The sequence below is a fragment of the Hyaena hyaena genome, unplaced genomic scaffold (assembly GCF_003009895.1).
Source record: "Hyaena hyaena isolate Hyena2069 unplaced genomic scaffold, ASM300989v1 scaffold_46, whole genome shotgun sequence".
In the NCBI taxonomy this organism is placed as follows: Eukaryota; Metazoa; Chordata; class Mammalia; order Carnivora; family Hyaenidae; genus Hyaena; species Hyaena hyaena.
The window spans coordinates 3,933,427-3,957,448 of NW_024080678.1; the positions used below are offsets into that span (position 1 = coordinate 3,933,427).

Consider the following 24,022-nt stretch of genomic DNA (forward strand, 5'->3'; position numbering starts at 1 on the left):
GGTGGTTAGGGATAGGGGAGAAGACATTAACTATGGTTAATAGTACTGTATCGTACACTTGAAATTTGCTAAAAGAGTAAGTCTTAAACATTCTCATCTCACACACACACACACACACACACACACACACACACACACAGCAACTATGCAAGGTGGCAGACATATTAATTAACCTGTGTTAATCACTTCACAATGTATATATATACCAAATCATCATGGTGTATAATATACTTTAAATATACATACAATTTCACTTGTCAATTATACCTCAATATAGCTGGGTAAAAAAAAAATTGAATCTAATATTTTGGGAGAAGAGATTGAAGTTTTCTACCTCCAAATTATGTTTCACAAAACTGAGGTACTTTAAAAAAAAGTGGAATATAAAATCTGCTTAGATGGAATTTTTATACTAGTACATTTTTTAATTTAATTAAAAAAAATTTTTTTTGAATTTTTTATTTTAAGTAGGCTCAACACTCAATGTGGGCCTTGAACTCATGATCCTAAGATCAAGAGTTGCATTCTATACCTACTGAGCCAGCCAGGTGTCCCAATATCCTTACATTTATAAAACTAGGAGCTGAAAAAAGAAATAGGTAAAGATACGTAGATAACTTAAAGTTCCTTGTTTGAAGAACTTGTTTTGCAGGGTAAATAACCCATATAATTTTAGGAAATATTTAAAATTATTAGAATCACTTGGGGCACCTGGGTGGCTTACTCAGTTAAGCGTCTGACTTTCGCTTGGGTCATAATCTCGCGGTTCATGGGTTCGAACCCCGCGTTGGGCTCTGTGCTGACTGCCAGCTCAGAGCCTGGAGCCTATTTCAGAGTCTGTGTCTCCCTGTCTCTCTGACCCTCCCCTGCTCACGCTGTCTCTCTCTCTCCTAGAAATAAATAAAAATAAAAAAAATAAATTATTAGAATCACTTTATATATGCTTACAAAATGGTGTTTATTACACTGAAATATAGTTATTTTCAAGTTTCTCCCTACTGGGGTACCTGGCTGGCTCAGTCCGTTGAGTGTCTGACTCTTGATTTTGGCTTAGGTCATGATCCCTGCATCATGAGCCCTACGTTAGGCTATGTGCTAAGCTTGGAGCCTGCTTGGGATTCTCTCCCTCCCTCTACCCCTTCCCCCTGCTCGCTCACTTAAAAACTAAAAAAATAAAAAATGTTTAGGGGTGCCCGGGTGGCTCAGTTGGCTGAGCATCCAACTTTGGCTCAGGTCATGATCACACAGTTTGTGGGTTCAAGCCCTGCGTCGGGCTCTGTGCTGACAGGAGCCTGTTTCAGATTCTGTGTCTCCCTCTCTCTCTGCCCCTCCCCCACTTGTGCTCTGTCTCTCTGTCTCAAAAATAAATAAAACCAAAACAAATTTTTTCAATAAAAATCTTTAAAAATTAAAAAAAATTTCTCTCTATCTCTGTCTTATCTTTATCTCAAGGGTAAGGGGTATATCTTAGGCATTTTTGTACTTTCCATCTTCCATTTTATATTTCCATAATATGTTATATAGCTCACATTGAATAATTATTTATTAAATAGCCTAGTGAAGAAACCAAGACTCCAACAGTTTTAATTCCAAGAGGGATTAAAAAGGGGAACTAACCTAGGCCTTTGCCTGGTTATCAAAACAGTAGCACCCTGGGGCACTTGGCTGGTTTGGTAGAGCATGCAACTCTTGGTCTCTCAGGGTTGTGAGTTCAAGCCCCATGTTTGGGGAGGAGATTACTTAAAAAAAAGTAAAAAACAAAATAGTAGCACCTCAATTACTTAAACAGATTTTTCATAATGGTTCCAGGTCCTCACTCATCAAGATAAAGAAGTCTGGGTTGAGAATACAGAAGGCAAAGTTTAATATGAGTGTATTTGCACATCTTAATATATTCAGAAGCATATAGAAAAACTTTTAAATTATTAATTTTTAATATCTCCTCAGGCCCTCTAAGAGAACAGATAGGACTAAGCTCTGAAAAGAGTGGAATGAGATGACCACTACTAACAGAAAGCTTTCTTAAACTCCCTCGGAAAAATAAAAAGGTAGAGAGCAAACAGAGTTTAACCTACCTCTCTCTTTGCAAAGGACAAAAAGGAATTCAGCAGCAATTTGCTTGACTCCAAGGTCAACATGTGTCATGAGGCGCACCAGCTTATTTCTCACAGTTGAGCCAACTTCAGGACGATTTGTCACATCCCTCAAAGGTGGTAAAACCTAATGGCAGAAATGCAAAACCATCATCAGTCATGGGTACTAGAGTAAGCGAAGATGGCACCATGCAACTGGTCAGTCTTATAATATCTGCAAGCTCAGTTCCTAAGAGTGGAAAAAGCTTTTAAAAAATAAATAGATTTGCTTTCAAATAAAACTAAATAAACAAACAAAAAAACCCCATGTCAAATGACTTCAATTTTGTAATTAAATTTCATTTGAAAAGAAACATCTCTTCACTGTACCACCATGATATACTCAAATTCATTGCTGAGTTTTTATTCATTTTGGCATCTGGATGCCTTTGCCTGCTTCCATCAAAATCTATTTTAAAGGGAGGGTCAATTTATCTTCTCTATCTTCCATGGAGCCTTCCTTAATCCTCTTACTCCTGTTGATTTTTCCCTTCTTATAATTCCTGCAGCATTTTCAGTATTTACTAAAAAAACCTGTACTTATCTTTTCTTGTTGTTTTATAATAAAAATGGCTGCTAATTGTTGATACTTTAAAGGTGCTAGCTCCTTTAACAGAGGACATACATATATTCTCTATACTCGATCTCTACAGTAACGTTGCAAAGGAGGTAGTAACATCACCATCACCCTGTTTTATCAGTTGACCTGCAGACGGCTTGCTTGGTTTGTCTGTTTGTTTGCTCACTCACTCACTCACCCATCCACCCACCCAGCCTCTCCCTCTTCAGGTTCTCCTATCTCACTGGCTGCTTCATCTCAGCCTCTTCTGCCAATTCTCTTTTCTCCTCTTGTTTTCTAAGTGTTGGAATATCCAAGGGTTGTGCTTTTAGGTGACATTCTTCACTATTTTCACTTATCTTTTGGTGATCTCAACCAGTTTTATGGCTTTATAAGGTCTCTGTATAGTGATAACTCCCTAAATTATATTTCTATCTTAACTTCTTTACTGGCTTCCAGACTTTTAATGCTCTCTCAAATTTAGCATGTCCTAAACAGATGCTCCCATCAAAGTTGTTCCTTCTTAGTTTTCCATTTCATTAAATGATAAATCTATTCTTCAAACTGTTTATTTAGTACAAACACCTTGGAAATAGCCTCTTCCCATCCAATCCACCAGCGAATTATATTGTTTCTGCCTCTGAAATATATCCATATAATCCAACCAATTCTCACTATTCCCTGTAGTATTACCAAATCCAAGTTACTGACATGTCTCATCTGAACTAGTTATGACCACAACCTCCTAGTGGTCTCTGCATCAAACCTGGTCGAAGGATTTATTCTCTATAAAGCAGCTAGGGATCCTCTGAAAGTCAGATCATGTAACTTCAATTTCTGGCCTCAAAGTCCTCCGGCTCCCAGGGTTTCTCATCTTACTCCCAGTGAAAACAATGTCCTTATAACTCCTTTAGGTTTCACCTAATCCAGCGTCCTGCTATTTTTCTAACTCCAATTCGACTGTACTCCTGACCTACGCTGCTACAGCTGCATAGACCTCCGTGGAACTTCTTAAAACACACCATGTACTCTCCTGTCCCATGCTCTTTGAATTTGCTGCTCCCTCTGCCCAGAAACACTTTCTCTAGAGACTTGCATGGCTCATTCCCTTACTTTAGGTCTATGTTAAAATATCGCTTACAGGAAGACATTTCCTGACCACCCTATATGACTAACCTTGAGCACTCTTTTTTGTGCATCACCCCACCACCACTTTAATCTTCCTCACTGCACTCATCACCACCTGATACAGTATATTTTTTCTTTACTGTTGGCCTTCTTCCACAAGAGTCAGTGCCATGGGGGCAGGGATTTCTTTCTGTTTTGTTTACTGCTCTCAGTGCATGGCATATTACACGTGTTCCATAAGTATTTGCTGATTGAAGCAAGAATGAATGAATTCAAATATCTTCTTTTTTTAAAGATTTTATTTTAAAATAATCTCTACATCCAACATGGGGCTCGAATATACAAACTTAAGGTCTAGAGTTGCATGTTATACTGACTGAGTCAGCCCGGCACCCCTCAAATATCTTTTTAAAAGTGCCTTCTGTAAGCTAGGCACTATGGTAGGAAATGAGGATAAAAATAAAATGAAACAGGGGCGCCTGGGTGGCTTAGTCGGTTAAGCGTCCACCTTTCGCTTGGGTCATGATCTCATGGTTCGTGGGTTCGAGCCCCACGTCGGGCTCTGTGCTGACTGCCAGCTCGGAGCCTGGAGCCTGCTTCAGTCTGTGACTCCCTCTCTCTCTGACCCTCCCCCGCTCACGCTGTCTCTCTCTCTCTCTCTCTCCTAGAAATAAATAAAACATTAAAAAAAAAAATTAAAAAAAAAAATAAAGTGAAACAATAATTTACTGTGCCGGACCCTTCATGTGTATATTGTTTTATTTAATCCATTCAACTGGCTTTCTTATTTTCTCTCTCTTTCTACACTGAACATCTATCCTGTATCAGGAGGTATTGGAGACACTGGAGATACAGCTGTGAGCACAAATGGAAACGAAATCTCAGAAAATTAATAATCTACCACAGCGTTTACAGAGCCCATATTTAATATTTCTGATCGGGTAGAGCACCATGATTTCTGTGCTCTGTAGGCAAAAGTCACTGCACAATAAATCCTTATTTGATTCGGCCAACCATACTGAGTTTTATATGGTCTCTATATATTGAATGTAGAGAAGAATGAGACATCTAACAAGTGATTTCATGTAGTATGTGCCTACTGTTCCAGAATAAAGAATCTATTAACAAAGGTTATCACTCCAAAATTTTGTTAGCTATGTTTTGGGTTTCTTAAAATCAAATTTTTTAAACATACGTGTGTTGCTTTCATTGTTACAAATCACTCCCAAACTGCCTTTGTACAGACTCATTCTGTTTCCTCCCAAGGACTACCCTCCAACAAATTTTTTATTTTGACAAATCTTGTCCATCTCTTCTTTTAAATCCACATACTCTTCTGTAAACCTCTCCACAGACTAACCCAACCTGGGTCGGTACTTTCTACCATCTGTTCTCTTTCTACCTGCCTCAGTACTTAAGACCAATTTCCTTTCGGTATACTAATCAGGGCATAATAATTAATTAGCTATCATTCCATTTACACTATTACCAAAAACTAACCACCTGTTACTTTACGTTCTGCCTTTCTTAATCATCATAGTTTAGAGTGCATCTTTTTCAGAGGAAAGTTGATTTTTTGTGTGGCTTGTATCTTTAGTTACTTGTCATGTCTCATCTCTTTATACTGTAGTGCCTCTTTAAGGACAAAAAGTAGTTCTCATTATCTTTGTATCCACAGAATATGTGGCTTAAGGCCTTCATATATAGAAGTTGCTTAATGAACTGGTTCTTTTTGGCTATCCTAATCAGAGATAGCAAAATCTAAACAGTTCAAGTGAACCTGGATCTCCTATATGAAAAAAAGCTAAAATATAGAAAACTTAAAATATTTTTCAGTTGTTATTCACCAAGTCCTCCTAGTCACAGTAGAATGTCTTAAAATAATCAAATTGGAAATGACTTTAATTCATTAATTAACTAGTTTATTTGGCTTAAATGATTATTCATGCTTTCAGGGTACTACTCTCCTTCCAACAGACTGTAAGTTCCTCAAAAACAGAGTCTCTACTTTTTAATTTCAGTATCTATTAATGTGTTTCACATATGGTAAGGTGCTTACTGAATCTTTATCATAAACATAAAGGGGGGGAAATGAAGCTGGTTCATTTAACACGGCAAATTCTGTACGGCAAAAAATGAGCAGTGGAGTGAATGGTTGTACCATCCACTGAAATGTGGAAAGAAGGAAAGAAACAGGGTGAGAAACAGGGTTGGAGGGATAGGAAGTCAAGAGCTTAGCTGGCGATGTGTTAAACTTAAGATACCTATTACATATCTAAGGGGAGGAGATGAATAGGCAGCCTTTTATATCAGTCTGGAGCAGAGGAGACAGGTCAGGGCTAGGGACAGAAATTTGGGAGTCATCAGCATGCAGATGACTTTCAAAACCATGACTGCTGAATAGATCACCAAGGGAATGGAAATGGAGACAAAGACAATATTGCCTCGGGGCACTCAAACATTGCAAAAAGGTTCCCTATTGTGTCCTAGAAACCAAGTGAATAAAATATTTCAAGAAGGAGAGAATATTCAGTTACATCAAAATGCATTGGGGAATTAAAGAAAAAAGGTTTGAGAACTATTAGATTTGGCATTACTGGGTTGATGATTTTTGATGAGTGGGGTGGAAAGCCTAATTACAGTGGGTGCAGGAGAGAATTAAAGATGAGTAAAAAGAATAGAGAAGGTGAGTATAGAAAAGTGTTCTGAGGAAAACTGCATTAAGAAGAGCAGAGTAATAGGGAGGAAGCTCGAGAACTGGAATTAAGAGTTTTTGTTTTTAAGATGAAAGATGTGTTTGGATGAAGACAGAAATGACCCAGTACATTAAAAAAAAAAAAAAGATTGACATAAGAAGAGAGGAAATAAATGCAGAAGCAAAGTTCCTGAGAGGGTGAGAAAGAAAGCGATCTGGGACACGAGTGCAGAGCTTGGCCACTAAATAAAGCAGGGCCAATTCACTCATGATAGAAGGGGAGACAAAAGTTATAGTATATGAACAGATGAACAGAAAACGCAGTGGTAGAAAGAATCCTTACCATAAAGTCTACTGTCATCCTATTCCAAACCTTCACCATCAGCTCTCTTTTCAGCTGGACTTGTATCTACTCACATTCCTCTAGTCTATCCTATATATACTAGCCAGAGTATTTTAAAATATAAACAAGGCCCCTTTCATTCATCTCCCTCTCTCAAAATGGTCCAATGCTTGCCTAGCGCACTTAGAAGAGAATCAGAAGTTCTATACAACCTCAGACTATTTGGTTCTTGCTTATCGTTTGTTACTTCATCAACCATTCCCCTTGTCAGTTTGGTCTAGCCGCTTTGCTCTTCCACAAGCACACCAAGGCATCCTCTCACCTACGGAACTCTGAACATGTTCTCTCTACATTCCTCTTCCAGATAGTCTCAGAGATCTTTTTCTTATGTATCCAAGTTTCTGCTCAAATGTTATTTTCTCGGAAAGGCCCTCCTCATTCTCCGAATTCTCCTCTCCCCCTGCTATCTTTCTTCAGAACACATTACTACCTGTCATTATAACATATTCATTTACTTTTTGTTCTCCGTCTGTAAGGTAAACTTCATCTGCCTTTCAGTGCTTAGAACACAGCACAAAGTAGATCTCAACTATTAGTTGAATAAATGAATGAATGATTCAGAAAAATACAAATGATCACTTTTTTCTGCATTAGGAAGATTTCAAAGATTAAAACTAACTTTTCTGACTTTCTGATTTTATGAAAGAAAACCATTATGAAAGAATACAACTCATTAATTCTATTTTAAAAAACTGCATATAAGAACATAACTATGAGATGTAATATGCATTAAACAGTTACCTGATCTTTGAGAAATTTTCTGATGTTTCGATGGGCTCGGGAACATTCTGTTAATAAGCTGAGAACTGGAGTTAGACCTTCTCTATAGCTGCTTCCCTATAAAGAAAACCAGACATACTATGTTAGTTTCTAGCAGTATTACTTTCTTCTATATAACTAAGTATATTAATACTCCTTTTTAGGTGGTGGGGGGACATTTTATGTTACCAAAGTTTTATACACTATTTAAGAAAATATTTTCCTAATAATGTTTTCATTCCATCAGTTATCTTCATGTTTATTCATGCCCATTTTTATCCTTCCTGGATTTTCCTACATTTTATGGGGTCCTCACTGGCTCAACCAATGGACTTAAATAAGGCAAAAGTTTTGATGACCCACCCAAACTACCCTGCTGCCTTTTAATATAGTTACCAGACAAAGCAAGTGACAAACAAGAGAAAATAAGCAGCTCACAACATATGAAAAGTTGATTTTGTTTTTAAAGATAGCTTTTAGGTATTATGTCAAGTATTTATCATCAGGTTTTGTGGGCAGAAAATTTTTACTTCTAGGTCTTAAAAAATACCTACATGGAAAAGTAATTGACTTTTTCTTCACTTTTAGGCACTAGTCACAATTTCTGTGTTGCATCAACAAATATTTTGGCTTTAAACAAATAAATTTGACTTGGTTTTAGCAATTAATCATATATTGTAATAAAATGATTTCCAGAATACAATTATGCAATATGTCAGCTATAAAAGATTAAATTTAAAAATCATGTCCTGTGATATTTATATAAATGGCCCATTTACATTCTTTAGAAACATCTTCCCAAGGCCTCCATTTTATCAGGCTTACCTTGTCTATTCTCTTCTCCATGAAATTGAGTAAAACATGAATGGCTTCCATATTCATACCATTGTATACCATGGTATTGTTTTTCAAAACAGCTTCTTTCTCAGCTGTTTTATCATTGGGCAGTTCATCCAGAGTCGTTGCCTCTGGGGCTGTGTCTTCATGGGTTAATGGACAAATGAGAACATCCAAACAAGAGACCGGAACATTGCTTAAAAGGTTGACTGCATTGCTGGAAAGCAATTTAAAAATACAATATTTTAATTTCATTGAATAGTCCTTTAAGATGCAAACATAATAAGAAGTTCAGAAATGACTTTTAGGAGTCAATTAAAATTTTTCTTTTTCAAAATGAGTCTTTAATATTAGTTGTCATTTACTAAGAGACAGAAAATAAAGAGAACGGGGTTTTAAATACACATATGACAAATTAGAAAGAACAGATGTTAAATGGACACACATAATAACATGATGTCCTGTCACTTTCTGAAATGCTAAAATAGGAATTAGTGAGCTTTAACGCCATCTCTTTAATTTTATTATGACACAATGCTAGCTTTTTTCCCCCCCTTGGGGTTTTAAATCCTTTTGTGGAGCCACTGGTGTTTTATTATTCCTTAGATTACAACATAAAGCATTTGAGAAGCTGGATATAAGCAGCTTATCACAGAGGCAACAACATTAAAAAACCAAATACTGTAGGATTAGTTATGTTCTTTCTAGATGTAAAAAATACAATTTTTAGATCATCTAATTTTTTTAAAAGACATTATCAGTAAATAGGTAATGGTAGTGTTTTGTTTCGTTTTTTTTTTTTTTTTTTTTTTTTTTTTTTTTTTTTTTTTTTTTTTTCACCAGGTCTCTTTAAAAGAGGCCCACATAGGCATTTCAAACCTCCATCTCCTAGGCCTTTACATATTAAGGAACACATGCACCTGGGATGCACACCAGTAGGGGGAACCCAAACCTTGTGTTTTTGGTGCTCCCTGAAAATCTTGGTCGGTTGCTCAGTGTGTAAGAGATTAAAGTGACAAAATAATTAAAAAAATTAGGCATGTGCTCAATTAACAGATTTTCCTTCAAGGATTATTTCACCTTCTTTCATCTAAAAAGGCCAGGCGGTGTTCTCTGCTAACTGGATCTTACAAGCCTGGGCCTCAGCACTTCCTGATAAACAACAATGGAAAGACAGGCATTACATTTCCTAGTGACAGAGAAGCAGATCTAAAAATAACCACATCCTGACTAAAAATAAACTCTTGCAAATGCAATTGAAAAGTCTAACCACTTGGAAACCAAACTCAGGGCTTATTCTATCTGATGCTACCTTAATTTAGACCACAGTAGTTCCTTTTAATTTATATTATGTGACACCCTCAAAAATAAAACAAAGTAAACAACAAAACAGAAATGAAATATAAAATTTTTTCTTTCCTTAGTCTGAAGTGTGGCTCTCATTTCCCCAAGAATGAGTATTTCCTTCCTTTCTTTTTATATTATGGAAAAAATATAAAAAATCGAAGTTTAAAAATTAGATAATGCAGAACAGTGAGTAATGATGTAAAGGGTATTAAAAAAATCTGAACCAAGAACAAAAATAACAAGTCCTACGAATGAATGGTTCATGGTAAAATACAAGTTATTTGGCAGTCCCCACTAAAAATCTGTCACTGCTGCTGTGATTACTACTGCCACTGTTAAATAAAGGCCTTAATTTTGGTTGTTTGTAAATAATCACAATTGGTTGAAATACAATATTTTTCCCACAAACTTTCTTTTATAACGTTTTGCAAACATCTGTAGTTCCTTATCTAGAGTTAAAAATGTTTCCCTTCTGACTTAAGCATTTGGAAACTGTTATTAAATATCATAGATTCACTGGGGATGAAAACAAACAAAAGAACTCTACCACAGAATTACTTTCTTAAAACTGTATATAAGCCATTGTGAAATGTTAGGATTTTTTTCAACACAGAGGGCAATAGGCACAGGAGTCCATTGATAGGATGATTCTCTAAATCCACCATAGAGAACATACTGAAAAGTTTAAGACAGTGCATTTCATTACAAAGGAATGTCTTCCTTTAAATTCATTTAAAATAAGTAGTTTCCAGGAATCCAGTAAATTTAAGAAACCAAATGCTGAGTTTGATTCAACAAATATTTGGAGCTTTTAGGCTTTTCAAGAAAAGTTCCCATTTTCTCACTTCTTATTAAACAACTGGGTTTCCAAACAACTACAAAATTAATTTTCTGGCTCACTGTGTTTGAGCTATTCTTTTTAAGTAAGGAAGGCCAGCTTTTTGAGCTCTGTCACTTCTCTGACAGTTTTATTTGTGGTAGAAGAGTGTATGAAATTCTCCAGCTACCAGGAAGTCAGTGGCTCTGCACGGATCTGCACAATGGTGTTTGCATTCCTACTCCAGGGGGTAGAAATACTGTGTATATTACTCTCTCCTTTTCAGCTTCCTAGAGATCATTAATCACTGGGACATGACATCCTCCCACTCATGCTCCCAGCCCCCTCCTGATACGCAGATTCAAAAGCAATGCCTATTTAGAGCTCCTTAATGTCCTGATTAAAGCCTTGTTAGCTGTAAGAGAGGGAAGGCAATCTAAAATCCAGTCCCTATCAATCACTGGACTACACATAATTTAATACCAAAATGACAATGAGGAGCATGATAACAGTACATGCAGACCTACAGCCATTAACAAATCTTTCCTGGTTCAAATGTATCTTCTTTATATTTGGGGCTCACATATCTTTTCTTCATGGCTAGAGAATTAACTTAAAACTTAAGATCTCCAAATGACTTTCAGATGTAAATTCCTACCTTTACTCTAGCTCAGTTCAGTAATTTTTATTAACTACTTGTGTCAGGCATTGTTTTATGAAGAAAAAGACAAATCCATGCCTTAATGGAGCTTATTTTCCAGCATGGAGAGAACTGTCAGTGAAAAGTAAACAAAACAAATAAGATGACTGAATAGAAGGCATATAGAAGGTGATAAGTGGCCTGGGGGAGGAAACCCAGAAGGGTAAGATAGACAAACCGTGGGTTATAATTCTGAATAAACTGGTTAGGGTACTCCTCACTAAAATGGTGTCATTTAAGGGGCACCTGGGCACAGTAGGTTGAGCGTCCGACTTCCCTCAGGTCATGATCTCATGGGTTGTGGGTTCAAGCCCCGCATCTGGCTCTGTGCTGACAGCTCTGAGCTTGGAGCCTGCTTCAGATTCTATCTCCCTCTCTCTCTGCCCCTCCCCTGCTCACCCTCTGTGTCTCCCTTTCTCTCAAAAATAAACAAACATTAAAAAAAAAAATAAATGTCATTTAAGCAAAGACTTACAGGAAGTTAGGAAGTGAGCCATGTGACTATGTGGGGAAAGAGTATTTCAGAAATTAAGAGCAAAGGCCCCAAGGTAGGTAGAAGCAGCAGCATGACTGAAGAAGGTTTTGTTGAACTACCATATATAGGAAAAGGAATAGGACAGGAGACCAGATAGGTACAGGAGGCCAGATTGGTCTTATAGGCTATTATAACTTAATTTTATTCTGAGTGAAAAAGGAGCCACTATAGGGTTTTGCATGGTGATATACTCTAATTTATCTTAAAAGGGTCACTCTGACTACTGTATTGAGAACAGATGGCAGGACATCAAAAGTGAGAAGAATCAGGATGTTACTATAATAATTCAGGTGACTGAACATGATGATAAAGTCAAGTGGTTACATCTGGATACATTTAAAGGACATTTCTGGACAGGCTATTTGTGAATTGTGAGAATTCAAGGTTCTAGCCTTAGCAAGTGGAAAGCTGTTGTTGCCATAAACTGAAATGGGAAGTGCTGCAGGAGAAGCAGCTTTTTAGGGGAGGATTAAGAGTTTAATTTTGGATATGTTAAGTTTGGGTTATCTATTAGACTTCCAAGTGGAGATGTTAATAGGAAGTTAGCTGTAAGAGTCTGGAGTTCAGGGATGGAGATCTGGATTAGAGACAGAAACTAAGGAGTCATTAGCATGTGGACGATGTTTAAAGATAAAAGATGGGATCAGATCAGTGAGGAAATGAGTGTGGACTGAAAGACTCTGAGGGCTGAACCTGGGGCACTCTATTATCTGAGGCTGAGTTGAAGAAATTACAACTAGTGAGGTAGGAGGAAAACCAAGATCGTTTGGTGTCCTGGTAGAAAGTATATAAGCAAGAATGGAGTGACCACCTTGTCAAATGATGTGAACAAACAAGTAGGATGACAAATGACAAAGGTCCATTGGATTAGCACAACAGAAATCAGTAGTGACCTCAATAATAGCCATTCTGGTCGGGCAGTGAAACTAAAGCATGAGAGGACCAAATTCAAGAGAGAACAGTAGAACCAGAGAGTCAACAGGTGGAAGAGTTTTGCTGTAAAGAGCAAGACAAGACTCGAGTAGCAGCAGGTGAGAAGTGTCAAGAAAACTTTGGATAGGGGCACCTGGGTGGCTTAGTCGGTTAAGCGTCCGACTTTCGCTTAGGTCATGATCTTGCGGTTCGTGGGTTCGAGCCCCGCGTCGGGCTCTGTGCTGACTGCCAGCTCAGAGCCTGGAGCCTGTTTCAGAGTCTGTGATTCCCTCTCTCTCTGACCCTCCCCTGCTCACGCTGTCTCTCTCTCTCTCCTAGAAATAAATAAAACATTAAAAAAAAAAAAAAAAGAAAACTTTGGATAAGATATGGATGGAAAGACCCCTGAATGCTGCTCTCCATGAAGCATATCTTTTTAACCCCCAGGAACCTGGTCATTGTTCAATAAATGTGCCATAGACACATACTCATTTCTGTATTTGAACATGTCTTCTCTTGCCTAGAACGTTCTCATTCTTTAAGACTAGCTCAAACTTTCCTCCATTCTCAACAAATAATTTACTATGCCTTGTGCTAGGTGCTAAGTATGCAGTGTAAAGCAAAGGAAAACACGTCTAAAGGAGGGGTCTTAGTAAGCAATGAAACCAGAAAAGTACATGTATGTGTGCATGGAGTGGGTACGGGTATTATAAAAGACACTGCTATGAGATGTGTGTTATGGCCAGAAAGGTTACTGGTGACCGTAAACCAGAGTTATTCTGGCAAAGGAGAAGGTGCAGAAGCCAGGAAAACACAGGTTTCCCCGATAAGGCTAGAGATCATTAATAAATGCAAAATGACAACAGAAGTTTGCTCTGAAACATAAAGACAGAGGGGAGCCATGAGAGGATTCTAAACAGAGATTTGGTTTTCAAGAAACAACTCTTGCATGCAGTGGACAGGACAGACCAATCTTTGCATTAGGTAAAACTGTCACACAAGACTGAGCAGCCTGAGTTTAGAAGTGGAAGAAGTGGGTGGTCTGACAGATCTGGGGTTGGGTGCTTCAAGACTGGCAGGACATGAAAATGAAGATGTACAGACAGGTTGAAATGAGGAACCAATGCTTTAGAAGAGAGAGAGAAGTAAACCTATGGGGGCTTATAGGTGGAAGAAAAAGGAATCACCAAGAGACCAGAGGTCTGGATGAGGATGGAGAATAGGTGTAGTATGAGTAAAAAAGACTTTCTTCATCATGCTAGACTACAGTGAGCTTGTCCTTTAAATTCAATTATCCAGGGGCGCCTGGGTGGCTTAGTCGGTTAAGCATCCGACTTTTGCTTAGGTCATGATCTCGCGGTTCGTGGGTTCGAGCCCCGCGTCGGGCTCTGGGCTGACTGCCAGCTCAGAGCCTGGAGCCAATTTCAGAGTCTGTATCTCCCTCTCTCTCTGACCCTCCCCTGCTCACGCTGTCTCTCTCTCTCTCCTAGAAATAAAAAATATTAAAAAAAAATAAATTCAATTATCCAAATTATCTATTTGGATAATTAATTCACTGGGATACTACTCAAAAACTATCTTGTGATAGCTCTTCTATTATGGTCTTGAGTTGTTATTGAACTTTTCATAATACTTATGTCTTGTCTCCTCACTTAGACTCTATGTTCCTCCAGAGTATGCACTGTGGAGCCCTTCAAGTTCCTAGCATGGTGCTCAGTGACAGTTCAGAAAATACCAGTTCACCTTCATAAATGTTATTTGCAGTAAGAATCAAGTTAAAGAGCTAGGAGGTTTAATAACAAAAAAATAAAATAAGACCCCCTTTCTGTGCTCTCTCCAAAGTAAACTCTCATTTTCTGCATTCCTACAATAAGCTTGTTCATGTCTGACACAGCACTTAATTACTTTCATGTCTGTTTTGCCTCTAGTTGGTGAGCCCTGGAGCACAGAGATTGTACTGTATTCATCTTTGTTCTCCTTGAGTTCAACATAGTGCCTAACATATAGTAAGTGCTCAGTTAATAAATATAAGCCAAGATGAAATCATCCAATATTCAAACTTCTAAAAACAATTTTTACTGAAGTGTAATTGAAATACAATGTTATAACAGTTTCAGGTGTACAACATAGTGAGTGATTCAACAATTCTGTGTTACTCAGTGCTCATCAGGATAAATGTAGTTAGCACCTGTCACTAAACATTATTACAATATTATTGACTATATTTCCTATGTTGCACTTTTCATCACTGTGACTTATTTATTTTATAACTGAAAGTTTGTAGCTCTTAATCCCCTTCACCTATTTTATCCATTCCCCCATCTTCTCTCCTCTCAATTTTCAAACATTTATTGAAAGTCGGCCATGTGTAAGACATTGCCTGGCTAATGCTCTGGTAGTAATCATTTTGCGGTATATAAGTGTGTTGAAGCAACACCACTGTACATCTTAAACAATGTTACACATCAATTACAGCTCAATAAAGTTGGAAGAAAAGGCATATGCTTAGCATTGTAACAGATATGATTAGGTACATCAATATGTGAGATAAAATAAATTGGTCTAAACAAAGAAACAACAACATGAGGAACCTGGGTGGCTCAGTCAGTTAAGCCTCTGACTTGATTTCAACTCTGGTCATGATCTCATGGTTCATGAGATAGAACCCCACGTCAGGCTCTGTGCTGATAGCATGGAGCCTGCTTGGGATTCTCTTTCTCTGCCCCTTCCCTACTCATGCTCACTCTCTCTCATAATAAATAAATAATCTTTAAATAAATAAAGAAACAACAAAAAAGGCAGGGAGGTAATTAGTACTTTTTAAAAACACACCAGCTCTTGGGTTCAGGGAAAAAAAAAAAAAAGAAGGCATTTGTAGATGCTAGTGTGCTAAGTGAAAGAAATCAGACTGAGAGGCTAAAAGAAATTAAATCCGATCTGGTCCTTCCCTCCATCTCCTCAACTGCCCAGCATTTAGGCCATCCCCATCTCCCCACTTCTAAAATAAAATGAAGCCCCAACCACATCCACATGCAACTGTTTTTGGCTGTTTATGTAGAAAGCTTACTGATTATGGACAAGAGGGCTGAAAATACTCTCAGGAAGATAGCAGAGATTAACAGAATGACGATGTGTTCTCTAACGTAGCAAAAAGATGGCTCAAACCAATTTGCTACTTTAAGTATTCAAAAAGGAAATGAAATAGAATAAGTAGATTTTTTAAAACTATCTCACATGCTGATTAATGGAAAGAAAGGGTAAGGTCAGCTGTCTGTGTTAGCTAACTCATTTCATCTCAATGTCCGTGTCCTCTTCTGGTAGTGGGGAAAAAAGGCTACACTGTCTTACAGAGACAGCACATCAGAAAAAGCTGTTGCCAAGGTATTTTTCTTACTCACTCGGCTCTTGGAGGAGCCTAGTAGGCTCCTGAAATGTATTTATCATAGAGAGAAAAGCTTAGATGACTGGAAAATAGATTTCTCCACATGATCACAGGATACACACAGAAATAGGTTCCTAATCAAAATATCCAATCAAAAACCAACTTTTAAGAAGAGAGTTGGAACTACACATTGGTTCTAAAAGCTGGTGTGCTTATTCTAACAATGTTACACAAGTGGAGTGGCAGCCCTCCCAGCTGCCGAGGGCTTTCTCGGTGCCAGGGACACAGCTCTTCATTCATTTCTTATTGAATCATCACTACAACTCTTTGATGATAGTGCATAATCACATACTATTCAGGTTTACCTATTTCATCATATTTGTCCTTAAATCGAAGTTTGTCAAAAAGAAAAAAAAACTTAGAAAATAACTTAAAAAGTGAAACAAAATATTACCTTGAAAAACATTCTGATTTTTTTGTTTTAACTTTGCCTTAAACACACACATGATTTTTAGGGCCACTACAAATAAGCAGAATTTAGCAGGTATTACAATTCTAGTAAGTTTCCTTAAATAGCTCTTTAAGGTTAAAGCAGTTTTCTCTGTGTTTAAATGGCTTAGCTTAGAGTCATTATTCTCCAATGATACTAATCACTTTAATTCTGATTAAAGGGACACACAGGGCCATTCCAGATAAACTGTCAAATCAGCAACAACCTCAATCTCCTAGGAAAGCCTCTGAGAAATACTCCAATATCCTGTCTGTGGCTCTAGGGATATATATCCCTTCTTATTTACAGTATAGCTAATAGATATTTATCAGAGCAACTTTTAAGATAAAAGCAAATTTAAAGAAAAATATCTTTAAACTTTATTTAAGAATAAAAGCAAATAATATCATTAGGAAAAATAAAGAAGTCTAACTACTTTTTTAAAAATCTGATTTTGAAAAAAAATTTTTTTTACATTTATTTATTATTGCAAGACAGAGAGAGCTAGAGCACAAATGGGGGAGGGACAGAAAGAGAGGGAGACACAGAATCCAAAGCAGGCTCCAGGCTCTGAGCTAGCTGTCAGCACAGAGTCCAACGTGGGGCCCAAACCCACGAATCATGAGATCACGACCTGAGCTGAAGTTGGACGCTCAACCGACTGAGCCACCCCCAAAATTTGATTTTTAAAACCTCTCTTCTTGCTCTCTTTTGACAAATACTGGGTACTGTGTTAAAATATTAAATTTATCAGGGGCAGTTGGGTGGCTCAGTCAGTTAAATGTCCAGTTCTTGATTTTTGGCTTGGGTCATGATCACACAGTCATGGGATGGAGCCCTGAGTTGGGCTCTGCGTTTGACAGCATGGAGCTGCTTGGGATTCTCTCTTTTCTCCTCTTTCTCTACCCCCACCCCACTTATGCATGTGTGTTCTCTCTCTAAAAACAAGCAAATAAACATTAAAAAAATATATTACAGTTATCATAGAAATCCTTAGCAATGTTTTTGTTAACTAGTGTAACAATTCCCCAAATACTTTCTCCTCACATTCTTTTCTCTTTAAGTTTATTTATTTCGAGAGAGAGCCAGGGAGGAAGGGAGGAAGGGGCAGAGAGAGAGAGGGAGAGAGAGAATCCTAAGCAGGCTCCTTGCTGTCACTAAAGAGCCCCACATGGGGCTCATTCTCATGAAATGTGAGATCATGACCTGAGCCGAAATCAAGAGTCAGTCACTTAATCGACTGAGCCACCCAGGCACCCTTCTCTTCACATTCCTGTATGAATACCATTTAACTTATGATAGCTGAGTTAAAAAAAAAAAAAAAAAAGGCAATTTACTCTTGGGCTTTCTATAAAACCATTTTTTAGGTTTTAGTATCTGATTTGTAGTGTCTCTTGATTATGAAAAAAATTATAGTAAGTCAAAATGCCTAGTAAAATCTTTTTAGTAGTTATGACTTATTGCACTTAATCTGATTATTTTTAAAGGTACCATCTCAAAAAAGTTAAAGGAACTTTTGATCTCTAGCTGAAGATAAAAAATCACAGTTTTTAATTGTGAAGAAAATAATCTTTTGATGTTTGCAGGTAGAGTACATAAAAATAACCTACCAACAAACTCAGTGCAATATCAAATAATAAATTGTTGATCATAACTAAAGTAATAAGAATTTGATTGAAAAATAACAATTAAGGTTATGTTTCATTTTTACACTCTGGTTGTATTTCTATGAAGTTTAACTTGAGCCATATTTTGGAAAAGAGAATATTGTAAATCTCAAAAGCTATGAAGAAGAACCCAATTTTGTTTTTTTTTTGTAAAAGGAGAGTTAAGGCCAAAGTTATTTGTTTGCAGATTTGAATTTGAGTTGTTTAAAATGCCATTTATATTCTTAAAGAATAAGGCACCATAAGCAGTCTTATGTTAAAATCAGAAGTGTTGTTACTACAAATCTGATCTAGAATAGAAAGTAAGAGAAAGAGAAAAATGTATTAACTCAGTTCTCAGAGAATGATACATTTTAACAGCTGTCCAACAGGCAAGACACAAAACTTGAACTATTTTTTACATAACACTTGAGACTGTGACCCAATTCTTGTAATAGGTTTTTAAAATTTAATTAATACACATTGCTTAAGATATACCTTTTGGTAAATACTCTTACAATGAAATTAGTGGGAACATTAGTTTGAGTGTAGTAATTAAAAGCAGGGTTCAAATTCAAGCTCTTTCATTTAATAGGACTGTATGATCTCAGATAATTGCTTTATCTTTCTATGCCCCAATTTCATCACCTATTAAAAGGGAAAAATAGTAATACCTACTTCATAAGGCCAGTGGGCTGATTAAAAGAAGTTACTCTTGATAAAGCACTTAGCATAATGTCACATGTAATATTCAATAACTATTTAAAAAAATTTTTTTTAAGTGTCTTGTTTATTTTTTGAGAGACAGAGAGAGAAATAGAGTGCAAACCGGGGAGGGGCAGAGAGAAAGAGAGACACAGAACCTGAAGCAGGCTCTAAGCTCCAAGCTGTCAGCACAGAGCCCAGTGCGGAGCTTGAACTCACAAACCATGAGATCATGACTTGAGCCCAAGTCAAACGCTTAACCAACTGAGCCATTCAGGTGCCCCATTATTCAGTAACTATTGAACTGTGCTATTATTACTATTGTTTTGGGGCTTATTGTTGAATGCAACAAATGCCAAACTTTCTTCTTTTGTTGAGACTCAATTTAACAGAGTCAAAGAGGACAGAATGAAAATTTGTCATCAGGGCACAGTAGTGATTTCTGACTTACCAGTTACTTGATTTACTGTAATATTTTCACTTTCCTGTGCTCATAACAACTAAAATTAGATGCATAAAAACATCAAGAATTGATGATGTCCTTCACTGAGATATCAACACAGAAGTTACCTACCTGTGCAGCTCCTCTGTTTTGTCTTCAGTTGGACCTACAATTAGTAAACAATGGCGAAGGACAGCTGCCATGACACGGAACTGATGAGAATCACTCTACAACAAATAAAAAAGACAGGAGGAAAAATTGGGGATTGAACGCCTTAGTGAAGGAGTCTGGTATATTTCTACATCCCTGGGAGTCATCTTATGGACTATTTGTCCCCCTCAAAAGTCATTCTTATACCATAAATAATAGAAGTCCGGATACTGTAGCCAAAATTCTCAATACTAAATGGATAGTTACTGTCTCCTATGAAAAGCCACTTCCAGAAATGGCTGAAAACCAGAAGATGCTGATCCAACCACTCCCTTTATGGCATATCAGGCAAAGAGAGACATGATCAACACCCAGGCACTTCCTACTCTATTTTACCTTAAGACTCAATTCACCTGAGGATCTTTTCCATTTTCAGAAAGCCTGGATTCTTTTGATAGTATACTGTTCCAGTTTACTAATGTTTATGAAAGTTCAAACAGGTGTAATGCTATCAGGTATTTTAACAGTGGGTTGTACATCCTTAATGCCTCATTTCTTATTTTAAAAGCAATAAATTAAAATCTAGAATTTATCAACCTTATTTTAATGAGTGTTCTTTATCTCCTGTTTCCCCCAAATCTTGCTAGTTCCCCCAGAATTACCAGCAAGCAATGAAAAACAAGTGCTCTGAGTTTAATCTCTTATTTTTCCAATGCTTACTCATTGTTATTAAAAACACAGAGTCAGAGAGAAAGGCAGACAGAAGAAGGCAAGCAGTAGGAAATACGCTAAAGTTTGATTAATCACTCAGTTTACTTCCTCTTCTTTTAGTGAGGTTTTGGGCCACTATAATTTCTTTAATCATCTGCATCAAGGTCATATCTCTCTTCTTCCAGATTTTTAGTAATTAAGAAGACATGTAAAATAAGTGATAATTATAATAGAGATCTTGCATGTGCTATACTTCAGGAAGTCTCCAATTACTTCAAAACTATTTAAGAATTTAAAAACTTTATAAAATATTGTTCAAATCTAAAAACTTTATTTTTATATATAATCTCAAGTCTATATAAAGTGAAATATACTCACATATTATATATATTTATATATATAAAGCCCTCTGAGAAGATGTCTCCTATAAAATCTAACAAACAATAGAGCACAATTTCATTACTCATAATGCAGATGACAGTATTTTAAGCATAACACCATCATACGTTCATTTGGAAGAGATGAAGGCCTCAGTGGCATAATGGAAAAAGCACTGCACTTGGAGTCTGGAGTCTAGGCTGTGACCTTAGACAAGTCATACAGCTTCTTTGAGCCAAAGTTTCCCCCCACACATCTCCACAAATATGAGACTGTTAGGGTTATAAAAGGATTAAAGAAGATGATATACATGGAAGTGCTTAGTACTGGGAAAGAAACATTTGAAGGTAAGGGGAAAGGATGAGGGAAGAAGGAAACAAAAGGTAAGAATGATAGAGCTGAAATGAGTGATAATAATCATGTGTTGGGGAAGGAACAGAGAAAAGGGGAGGGGGTCAGTGGAATACCAGAGACACTACGACTGGCAGGGTTGAAATGAACGCTGTTCCATTCTCCGTCTATTTTCAAATGCCTGAATCAAAATTCTCTAATACGTAAATAGACTTTTGCTTACCCCAAATTACATGAAGCACAAGAAACACATGTGAAATTCTTCCATTTCTTAATTCTTAATAAGATCATATTTTCCTGGGTTTTGAAAATTAATTAGGAATGTATTTCCTTAAACAAGATTTTCCTTTATTATAGATATCAATCATTTCTTCTCATGCTGCTGTTGACAAGCCTCTTGCAAAACTATCCATTGTAGTCTTTCTATTTGCAACTGTAAACCAAAATCCTACTTCTTCCATCCCATTTCCTCCTCTCCCAATTTTTCTAACACCCATTCCCAAGTTGTACCTATGTATACAATGGCCTCTTTTACTATAAATCCACTAATTCTCTTTATTTCTCTACTCAAAACAACCGTCAAATCCCTGGATTGTTGCCTCCAATCTCAGCATCACTGATTCCTTTTCATATTCCAGGTCTCAGCTAAAATATTTCATCATTCCTTGACCACCTTATCTAAGTAGGTTTCTCTTTTCATTATTTTCTATCACTGTATCTTGCTATGATTCCTTTCATAAACTCATAATTTGTAATGCCACATTTCTTTATACACTTGCAGTATCCACTGTTTTCTCCAGTAATCTATTACTGGAGAATCTATTACAAGTTGAGATTACAAGTTGAGAGTGCATGTGTTTAATAGGTGTTCAAGAATTTTTAATATAAGTGATAAGTAAAACAAACAAAAAAGTCCCAGTCATAAGTGGGCAGCCAGATAAATTTTCACAAAATGAGCACATCCATATAACCAGCGTAAAAATGATCCAATACTAAGATTAAGATCTCTGGAATTCCCCTCATGGCTTCTTTGAATGACAATCTCCTGATCCTCAAGGGCAATTCGAATGTCTAACATTGCAGGTTAGTGATTTTTTGTTTTCGCTGAATTTTACTTGAACAAAATCATAAAATATAGACCCTTTGTGTCTGGCTGTGAAATGCATCCGGGGTGTCATGTGCTTTTAGGTGTAGTGTGCTCATTTTCATCACTCGAGAGCAGTGCTATTCGAGATGCAGTCTGTGGATCACTGCTGGTCCGCACCCTGTTTGCCACTGATCTGCAGTGCCCTGAGTGTGGAAGGTGTGAGCATTTAGAAACTTTTCCAGTTTGACATTGTGTGTAATATTACACTTTACAAGAATTTCATTCTGACAGCAAGGGCAAAAAATGTGATCCTTCACCACAGTTTGGTTAAGAAAGCACTGCTAAATACAATGAATATATTACAATTTACCTATCCATCCTATTCTTGAAGGACACTGGATTGTTTCCCGTTTGGGGCTATATTAAAGAGTATTGCTGTGAATGTACTTTCTTACATTCATTTGCTGTATCACAGGTCATATACATATGTCAAACTTTAGAATATACTGCCAAGGGGTGCCTGGGTGGCTCAGTCGGTTAAGCGACTGACTTCGGCTCAGGTCATGATCTCACGGTTCGTGGGTTCGAGCCCTGCATCGGGCTCTGTGCTGATAGCTAGCTCAGAGCCTGGAGCCTTCTTTGGATTCTGTATCTCCCTCTCTCTCTGACCCTCCCCTACTTACGCTGTCTCTCTCTCTCTCTCAGAAATAAACATTAAAAAATTAAAAGAAAAAGAATATACTGCCAAATAGTGTTTCAAAGTGTTTATACCAATTTATACTCCCACTAGTTGCTCTACAGTTTTGTCAACAGTTGGTATTGTCTGTCTTTTAAAATTTAGTCATTCTTGTGGGTGTGCAGTGGTCTCATGGTTTTATTATGCATTTTCCTGATGACTAAGGAATTTTCATAAAACTACTGGTCATTTGGAAAGCACTTTTGTGAAGTGCCTGTTTTAGCCTTTTGCCCATTTTCCTACTGGGTTGACTGACTTTATCTGTACGGATTTGTAGGACTTTTTAATGTATTTGGGATAGAGTCCTCTATTTGTAGACGTGTTGCAAATATTTCTCCCATTTGGTGGCCTGCTTTTTTTACTTTCTTCTCTTGATGAGCTCATTTTAATGAAGACCAGTTGTCAACATTTGCTTTAAGATTTGGTTTTTATTTTGTCCTATTTTAAAAATCTTTGCTACTTAAGAAATGTTTCACTTGTTTACGATAAAGTCACGAAGATAATCTATTTTCTTCTAAAAGCTTTATTATTTTACTTTTTTAATATTAAGGTCTTTATCCATCTCAAATTAATGTTTTGTGTATGGTATAAGGTAGGGATTTAAATTTGTTTTTCTCTCATACAATTGATCCAGTGCAACTTATTAAAAAGCCCACCTTTTCCCCAGTGCACTCTACTGTTACCTGTATCATAAATCAGTTGACTATATATGTGCAGGTTTATTTTGAGACTCTTTATTCTATTCCATTAGTCGATGTCTCAATAAATATTTGTTAAATGAGTGTTATCATTAAGAAATCTTATTTAACAAAGGTTAGAACGGATACTACACTATTAGTCTGCTATGTGATTTTTCCATAAGTAATTTAAACTCTCTGATCTTTCATGTCCCCATTTGTTAAATGTAGTTAATGCAGGAAAAATTAAATATAAATGTTCTTTATAAAACATTATACAAATACAATTTATATAACTTGTAATTTACTTGCTTCATCTTAGTTTTGATATCTTTAAGACATCAATATTCTCTCCTCTGAAATCATATTATCTCTAGAGGTTGAGAAGAAAAAAGTCACCAAGGACGAAAGGAGGAGGAAGAGAGAGAGCAAACCAGCTTGTT

At 36.8% G+C, this 24,022-nt stretch overlaps 1 protein-coding gene across 5 annotated transcripts in view; it reads right to left on the reverse strand.

The window, feature by feature from the left end:
* The window catches only part of RIC8B (RIC8 guanine nucleotide exchange factor B), a 100,534-nt gene that overhangs the window by 32,397 nt on the left and 44,115 nt on the right, over positions 1–24,022 (reverse strand). For all 5 annotated transcript variants that reach the window (XR_005528147.1, XR_005528146.1, XM_039230453.1 and 2 more), the window contains 4 exons: positions 19,622–19,716; positions 8,502–8,730; positions 7,659–7,754; positions 2,076–2,220 (listed from right to left, as the gene is read on the reverse strand). Coding sequence is in view for 3 of the 5 variants with exons in the window: in XM_039230453.1 (XP_039086384.1) it covers positions 2,076–2,220; positions 7,659–7,754; positions 8,502–8,730; positions 19,622–19,716 (565 nt within the window). In the remaining 2 variants the exon portion in view is untranslated. The remainder of the gene's footprint in view (positions 1–2,075; positions 2,221–7,658; positions 7,755–8,501; positions 8,731–19,621; positions 19,717–24,022) is intronic.